Source organism: Nicotiana attenuata, chromosome 11 (assembly GCF_001879085.1).
Source record: "Nicotiana attenuata strain UT chromosome 11, NIATTr2, whole genome shotgun sequence".
In the NCBI taxonomy this organism is placed as follows: domain Eukaryota; kingdom Viridiplantae; phylum Streptophyta; class Magnoliopsida; order Solanales; family Solanaceae; genus Nicotiana; species Nicotiana attenuata.
This window is the reverse complement of record NC_031999.1, coordinates 59134829-59143251: the sequence shown is the minus strand read 5'-3', so window position 1 is coordinate 59143251 and position 8423 is coordinate 59134829. Positions and strand designations below refer to the sequence as shown.

At 34.9% G+C, this 8423-nt stretch overlaps 2 protein-coding genes across 2 annotated transcripts; one reads left to right on the top strand and one right to left on the bottom strand.

Moving 5' to 3' along the window:
* LOC109235089 (transcription repressor OFP17-like) lies at positions 2156-3812 on the top strand. The gene is made up of 2 exons (XM_019401082.1): positions 2156-2492; positions 3195-3812. Exons 1-2 carry the CDS (start codon positions 2237-2239, stop codon positions 3518-3520), a joined length of 582 nt encoding a protein of 193 aa, XP_019256627.1. The 5' UTR covers positions 2156-2236; the 3' UTR covers positions 3521-3812.
* Positions 5506-6054, bottom strand: LOC109234932 (uncharacterized mitochondrial protein AtMg00810-like). The gene is made up of 2 exons (XM_019400971.1): positions 5820-6054; positions 5506-5750 (listed from the first exon to the last, which is right to left on the bottom strand). The coding sequence occupies exons 1-2, from the start codon at positions 6052-6054 to the stop codon at positions 5506-5508; spliced, it is 480 nt and encodes a 159-aa protein (XP_019256516.1).

Sequence of the window (8423 nt, the reverse complement as noted above, 5' to 3'; positions counted from 1 at the left end):
CCTGCTGAAGTTTTTGAGTAATAACAAAAAAACTTCAGCTGCTTGGCCGAAATTTTTTTAGTGCAATATGTTTTTTTTAATTTAGCCAGTGTATGTGGAAAACTTCAGCCTCCTGCTGAAGTTTTTGAGTAATAACAAAAAAACTTCAGCTGCTTGGCCGAAGTTTTTTTAGGGCAATATCATTTTTTAATCTAACCAGTATAGGAGGAAAATTTCAGGCTCCCTCTGAAGTTTTTAAGTAATAAATAAAAAACTTCAGCTGTTAGGCCGAAGTTTTTTTAGTGCAATATGTTTTTTTAATTTAGCCAGTGTATGTGGAAAACTTCAGCCTCCTGCTGAAGTTTTTGAGTAATAACAAAAAAAAACTTCAGCTGCTTGGCAGAAAGTTTTTTTAGTGCAATATGTTTTTTTAATTTAGCCAGTGTATGTGGAAAACTTCAGCCTCCTGCTGAAGTTTTTGAGTAATAACAAAAAAACTTCAGCTGCTTGGCCGAAGTTTTTTTAGTGCAAAAATTTAGCTAGTGTAGAAGGAAAAGTTCAGCCTCCTTCTGAAGGTTTTAAGTTATTACTTAAAACTTCAGCTCCTACGGCTAAGTTCTACTAACATATCACACATTAAATTAGAATTCAGTGAATTAATCAGAAAACATTTTGAATTCTGGAGATGAATTTGATTTGAATATGGAATTTATATTCCTTCACTGAAATTCGTCAAACAACCAGAAAACATATAATTCAAAAACTATTTTGAATTCTGGAGATGAATTTGAATACTTACAATGTATTTGAATTTGAATTTGAATACGAGACGCGTTCTTAGGAGGAACTGACTGATGGAGGAGATACGGAGGAGATCTGTAATTTGAATCTGTGAATACGGAGGAGAGACACACTTTTATATGTTTTGGAAGGGGTATAATGGTCATATTAACACGGATTTTCTGTTAGTTGGTTACGAAATTAATAATTTTTAAAAACAGGGTATAGGTTAAAAGGTGGCATAAAAAGTGTGTACCGCTGCAAATCCCACAAAAATGCTATTATTCAACTCTTATCTCACTGCTGCAAGCTATTAGGCCCAGGATTATATGGACTAGGACTGAAAATATTGGTCAAGTTACACAATTGGTCGGTCAGCCAAAAATAATTAAATCTACTAGTCAATATAAAAAAATATATACAAAATATACGTATATACACAAAAATATACAAATATATATTTTTTGTAAGACATTACTACACAAAAATATAGATTTTACCGGCTATCATTTTTTAGAGCGATTATATTGTGTAGTTTTCCCGATAACATAACCAACACATTCGTCTAGGAAAAAGATGTTGGGCCAATTGAAGGAAGAACTTGAAGGCTCATAAGATTTGGGGGAAAAAAGAGGTTCAGTCCATCCAATTGAAGTCCAAAGACAGAATTTTGCAATGAACATAGCTGGATAGTACGTAAACGTAGTTATTTTCGTGAAAATAGCACGGAAAATAGTCAGTGTTTGCAAAGTCATTAAAAACAACCATTATTTTACTGCAACACAGAAAGTTTTAGCATAATATACTGGAGATTAGTATACCTGTGTATGAACTTCCAGCATATTATGCTGGAACTCTAGCACACTAAAAGTTCCAGCATATATACTAGAGATTGGAGCACCATTGTATGAATCTAGCATATTATGTTGGACTAGTATATTATGCTGGAAATTCACATGTAAAGAATTCGAACTCCAGTATATTATGCTGGAATATTTTTCGGATTTTGAACAGTGTTTTCGTTCAAATTTATCTTTACATGTAAAAGTGGATAAATTTTGATTACTTTTGAAACTGTAGCTATTTTTCAATTACCATTTATAAATCTCGCTATTTTTGAATTTCACCCGTTATTTTATCTGCATCGACACGATCAATTGACAACTTTACATCTACATAAATCATGCTCTCGTAATTTATAAATTCTTATTATTAGCTAGTGTATATTTCTTTCGTTTCTTAACAACCATTAAGAGTTGATAACATTTCTTTCGTGGTATACCACCTTTTTTCCTTCAACATCGTGTAATCCACAACTCATTATATTATTCTCCCCCACCTTAAATTAAAAAAAGAAAAGAAAAAAAGAGTGCCCTTTAATACACAAATTTGATAGTTGTCATGTCAATTCCAAACTGAAAGCAAGATCAGATAAGCCAAAAACCATCATTCTCCTTATTTACCCTCAGTATTCAAAATGAAAGTTAACGCTTTATGTTGCTTCAAATTCAAGCCCTTTAATCCATGCAAGAAAATACTAAAGCTGTTCAAGTTCAAACTAAGAAAGCCCCTCTTTATAAAAAGGCTTAGATTTCGACCTTCAAGATGTGAAAGCAATAAAGACACTTGTAGTAGAAAACAAGCTTCAGAAGTTTTATCAGTGTTTCGTTCAATAAGAAGACAACCAAGAGAGGGGGACCAAGTCATGGAGCTCAAGAATTTCTGTGATGCAGGTACGTAGAGGTGACAAATGAGCAAATAATTTCGACGAATCAAAACGGGTCAAATTAATAAAAGGGTCAATAACAAAAATCCAACTCGCTCAACATAATCCAACTTCCCCTTCTATTTTTATTTTGCACTTTGAAACACGTGTGAAAACTAATGCATTTTTCTCTAAGTTATTAGCTTAAGTTCTTCTAAATTTACACTCCATATTTGATTTTGTATATTTGTGGTTTCTTTTAAATTTTAACCCGTCATTACACTATATATTTTGGCTAGGAGGAGCGTTCAACCGAACCCAATTACTTTGGTCCATATTAATTTTGGATTTGTCTAAAAAAAAATCCATAAAAATTAATACTAATTATTGAGTTAAAACTCAGTAACTTAAAAAATAGAATCATGAACCCATTAGCTTCAAATCTAGGCTCGCTGATTTTGGCCTGTTTTGACCCAATAATTTGAGTCTGTGGCGGAGCCACATTCAACCAAGGGGTGTCAATCGACATTCCTTTGCTGGAAAATTACATTGTATTGCTAGATAATTTAATTTATTTTATGTATATTTACTCTACACATTAACTCCCTTTGATTTTACGGTGTATTTAAATTCGTTTGTTTTGATACCTCTTAGAAAATTATAGCTCCGCCACTGATTTGAGTTACTAGCTAAAACTGTGTTGATTTTTTTTTTTTTTTTTGCGGTGTAGGACATATCAAAGCACCAATGCCATCACCAATAACTCCAGCTTATGTGAGATTGAGTGGAGCTACTAAAAGAGAAGTACTAATGATTCAAAATGATGTGGAAGATGCATGCAGAAGTTTTGAGAATTATCTGGTTGAAATGATTGCTGAAGAGGGAAAAATGAGTGATTTAATGGATGTAGAAGAATTGCTATACTGTTGGAAAAATCTGAAAAGTCCTGTCTTTATTGACTTGGTGTGCAGATTCTATGGTGAGCTATGCAAAGATTTGTTTTCCAATATAAGCTGTGAGGATGAAATCAACACTCCAAAGAGACTCATGAAATGAAATTGCTAATTATCTTATAGTCTTGAGCATTATATCTTTATATTTTACTGCTTTTTCTGTCTATAAGACATTGAAATTTATGTAGCAATAACAGCAGCATGAAAATATTTGATGAGTCTTTGCACGCAAGTTGTAAACGAAGTCATTAGGCCGAGGGTATGTCTTGCTTAAGCAAAATCAAGATTGACACGTCATGAATAGGGCAGAGCTAGCACTTCGCTTCTGTTTCGGCCGAATTTGTATAGACTCTATGTTTCTTTTGTGAAATTCACGAAATATGTTTTAATTATTATTTTAAAATTTAATAACTTAAAAAATTAAAATTCCGAATTCATAATCTTCAGATCCTGACTCGGCCTGTGATCATCAAGTGTCTATTGATCCGATTGCAAAGACCCGTATTATTTTCTTGGCCCGAATATCCCTTTTTGAGTTCAGCCCATTCCATATATCACTTTACTTTTATATGAAATGCAAATCCAGCAACTGATTAATTTATTAATTTAATTTAACTAATCTAAGGCATTATTTTAGTAACTTGTTTGAGGTGTTATTATTTTTGTTGTAAGACTTTTTTTTTGACTTACGAGATAAACAAGATCCAAATAACACTGGCATCGTAATTTGACAAAGAAAATGACAAATATTGATTTCAAAGTAGTCCCGTAAATATGCACCGATTAATTTAATCCTTTTAAGTTTATTTTATCAAATGCTTAATAATTTATGATCGTTAGATTTGACGGAAACTATAGAAAGGAAAAAAAAGAAAGACTTAACCTAAGTAACCTTAAACACCACCACAGTCCATCAAATCTTAAAAAATGCAATACAAAAGTTGCACAGGACACCAAAAAGATGCAAAAAATAGTAAAAATCACACCTCAAAAAGCTGAAGACTCTAGAAATATATCAAAAGTAACATAAACTACAATAATTATACCTCTCAATGTGAGTTCCCTTTAAAAAAAATTCACAAGTCTCGTTAAATCTAACATACATATTTCATTAAATATTTGACGATGATCGAAGGTTTTAACCTTTGATAAATTTAAAGGATAAAAACTGCTCAGTACATACTTAACGGATTACTTTGAACATACTCTCAAACATAAAAGATCACTTTTTTATTTTTTATTTGAAACACAGGAGGGTGGGATGGAAACAACTTTCCTTTCGTGTTTTATTGAGATTTTTGTAGTGTATCCTCTCTACAATAGAGAAAACATTCTTATCGTATAAGAATAAATATAATGCTTTAACCTTTCCAGCAGGTGCAGATAAATTGTAGGCGTCTTTTTAGCAAAAAAATATTTTAAGCTCGAAACTTAGATTATAGAATATTTTCATTAAGGGGCTACTTGTATGAGCTCTATAAACGGAGGAATTTGTTGATTGTAAAAGACGTGAATTCGTCTGTCCAACTAATTTGTCCAACTAATTTTTTCAATGATCAAGTTACTTATGGTATGAAAGAAGCTTGCAAACAGATCTAGCTTATTGCTATTGAGAAAATTTGAGTACAGATCTAGAAGAATTCACAATTGCATGTAATTAAGAGTGAACATGATTGAGAGAAGAAGATGAATGAAGAAGAAGATCATATCTGTTATGAAGCAACCGACTCTGCTAATACAGAGTACTTGTTTTTATACAATGCACTCACACGAGTCACGTGTGTAAGAATGATAGAAAAGACTAAAATACCCCTCATTAAGTAACATAACTAGCAATAGGCTAATATATCAAATACGATACCCCTACTTTAATACTCCCCCTCAAGCTGGAGGTTGGAAGACATCCAACACTCCAAGCTTGGAAACTAGTGAGTGATGTTGAGCTGTTGACAGACCCTTTGTGAGCAAGTATGTATGTTGTAGAGCAGAAGTGACATGGTGTGGTGTAAGGAGCCCAGATTTGATTTTCTGTCGTACAAAATGGCAATCTATTTCTATGTGTTTAGTGCGTTCATGAAATATGGGATTCTAAGCAATTTGAATAGCTGCCTTGTTGTCACAGAATAATTGGATAGGTTTGGAAATTGGTATTCTCGGTTCTTCAAGAAGGCCTGATAACCAAGTGACTTCTGCTGTTACAACTGCCATACTTCTATATTCTGCTTCTACTGAGCTCCTGCTAATTGTTTGTTGCTTCTTAGATTTCCATAAGATTAGAGAGCTCCCTAATTTGACAACATATCCTGTCACAGACCTCCCAGTATTAGGGCAGGCTGCTCAGTTTGCATCACAGTAGGCAGTCAATTTGCCAACTGGCTTTGCATGTAGAAGCACTCCTAGACCTGGTGCTCCTTTGATATACTTAACCACTCTTAAGGCTACATCCATATGAGATTGTTTTGAACTCTGCATGAACTGGCTCAATGTCTGTACAGCAAAACTAATGTCCGATCGTGTGATTGTCAAGTACAAGAGCTTCCTAATCATCTTCTGATATGCAGTAATGTCTTCTAAATCTGGATCTCCTAGCTTTCCCACATGAACATCATATTCTGCTGTGGTAGGCTTTTGATTCATCTCTAGAGGTGTTGATTTTGCTCTATTATTTCTATACAGTGCCAAATGAAAGGGACAAGCTACTGTATATAACTAAAACTAACCGCCTAATCTTTGCCATCTGAATTAACTATTATACTAACTGTAATCTAACTGTAGTTAAGTTAACTAACTAACTAAAATTAACTACATCCTTTACACCCACCCCCCTCAAGTTAGGACTGGGAAAAATGTTCAGAAGTCCTAGCTTGGACATCAAGTATGCATGTTGAGGTCGACCAAGTCCTTTAGTAAGAATGTCAGCTTCTTGTTCTGTTGTAGCACAATAGAGAGCGGAGATGAGGCCCTGTTGAATCTTCTCACGGATGAAATAAAAATCAATATCAATATGTTTTTTGCACTCATGAAAGACAGGATTGGCAGCAATGGCAAGAGCTGACTTGCTATCACAGTAGATAGGCACAGCGAATGATGCTTAACCCCCAGCTCCTTGAGTAGACTAAGAATTCACACAACCTCAGCAACAGTTGAAGCGAGGCTGCGATATTCGGCTTCAGCTGAGCTTCTAGAAATGGTAGATTATTTCTTATATTTTCAAGATATCAACAAAGTATCCTGTAACTAACTTGCGTGTATTAGGACATGCAGCCCAATCTGCATCGCAAAATGCTGAGAGTGACTCGGAATAATGAGCAGTAAAAAAGACCCCCAATCCTAGACTATTTTTGATATACCTGACCATCTTGAGTGCAACTTCCATATGAGAAACTTTAGGACTATGTATGAATTGGCTGAGACTCAACAAATGAAATGTCTGGCCTTGTGATGGTCAACAAGTAGTTTTCCTAAGAGCCTTTGATATGGCCCAGGGTCAGTCGGCAACATATCATCAGATGATCATGTATGAGTATCAAATTCAGCAGTTGTAAGCTTCACATTGGGTTCTATAGGTCAAGCTACAGGCTTGGAACCTGAGAGCCCCAACTCAGCAATAAGCTCTAGCGCATATTTGCATTGGTGCTTTAATATACCATCACCATTTCTGGCAAATTCTATGCCTATGAAGTACTTAAGCTCTCCTAGGTCCTTTATCTTGAATGAAGCTTGTGAATTATCCTTGGTCTATTGAATCAATACATGACTATCACTAGTGATAAGAAGATCATCAACATAGACTAAGACTACAACCATGTGATCTGCTGCTCTTTTGATGAACAAGGAATAATCCAAATGACTCTGCTGAAAACCAGCATCTACCAAGGCTGAAGTTAACTTGAGATTCCACTGTTTAGATGCCTGCTTAAGTCCATAGAAAGACTTGAGCAGTTTACAAACTGTAAACTTACCATTTGATCTATTGAAACCTTGAGGCATTGTCATTTACACCTCCTCAGTTAGATCACCTTGCAAGAAGGCATTATAAATATCCATTTTATGGATGGACCAATGTCTTGAGGCTGCAATAGACAACACACTCCTAACAGTAACCATTTTCACCACAGTGGAAAAAGTTTCTTGATAGTCTAGTCATTCCCTTTGATTATATACTGTGGCTACTAATCGAGCTTTGAACCTTTCTATCTCTCCTGATGCCTTATAATTGATTTGTTAAACCCACTTGCATCCTAATGCCTTCTGTCCTTGTGGCAAGGACACCAATTCCCAAGTTTTGTTATCCTCCAGTGTTATAATTTCTGCCTGCATTGCCTCTACCCATCGCTTGTCTTTAACTGCCTCTGAATATGTTGTAGGTTCCACTTTAACGGAAAAGTTAGCTAAATAGCTTTGATATTTTGGAGAGATTGCTTCATACCCAATAACTTCTGAAATGGGATATCTGCAGCAGCATACAGAATTTAACCATTCATTTCTAACATAATCCTTAAGCCATATTGGAGGCTTAGACACTCAAGTTGATTTCCTTGTTTCCTCAACATGAGAAGTAGTAGAAGAATCAGTTGGGATATCAACATTATTATGCTCAGCAGAAGAATCAGTTGGGATATCAACATTATTATGCTCAGCAGAAGAAGGAATGTTCTGTTCAACTAAGGGAATAGGAGTTATAAAAGGTGAGCATGGCACACTAGATGCATTAACAGAACTTTCTATTGCAACTGGTTCTATAATGAAATCCTGTCTTGGCACTGGAGTTGTATCCAGGAATAATGATTCTGATGAATTTTCAGCTGTATGAAAAGGAAACATGTCTTCATAGAAGACTACATCTCGACTGATAAAGAACACTCTATTTTCCAAGTCCAATAGTCTGTAACCTTTCTGATGTGCAGCATATCCCAGCAACACTGACCTCACAGCTCGAGGTGCAAATTTATCATGGCTTGTCAAGTTAGTAGCAAAGCACAGGCATCCAATGATTTTTAAGTGTG

Bases quoted from the DNA above. Each gene is read 5' to 3' on its own strand.
- LOC109235089 (XM_019401082.1), top strand. From the start codon at position 2,237: ATGAAAGTTAACGCTTTATGTTGCTTCAAATTCAAGCCCTTTAATCCA. The intron at 2,493-3,194 runs GTACGTAGAGGT...TTTGCGGTGTAG, and splicing joins CAAGAATTTCTGTGATGCAG to GACATATCAAAGCACCAATG.
- LOC109234932 (XM_019400971.1), bottom strand. From the start codon at position 6,054: ATGAATCAAAAGCCTACCACAGCAGAATATGATGTTCATGTGGGAAAG. The intron at 5,751-5,819 runs GTCTAGGAGTGC...CAAACTGAGCAG, and splicing joins GTATATCAAAGGAGCACCAG to CCTGCCCTAATACTGGGAGG.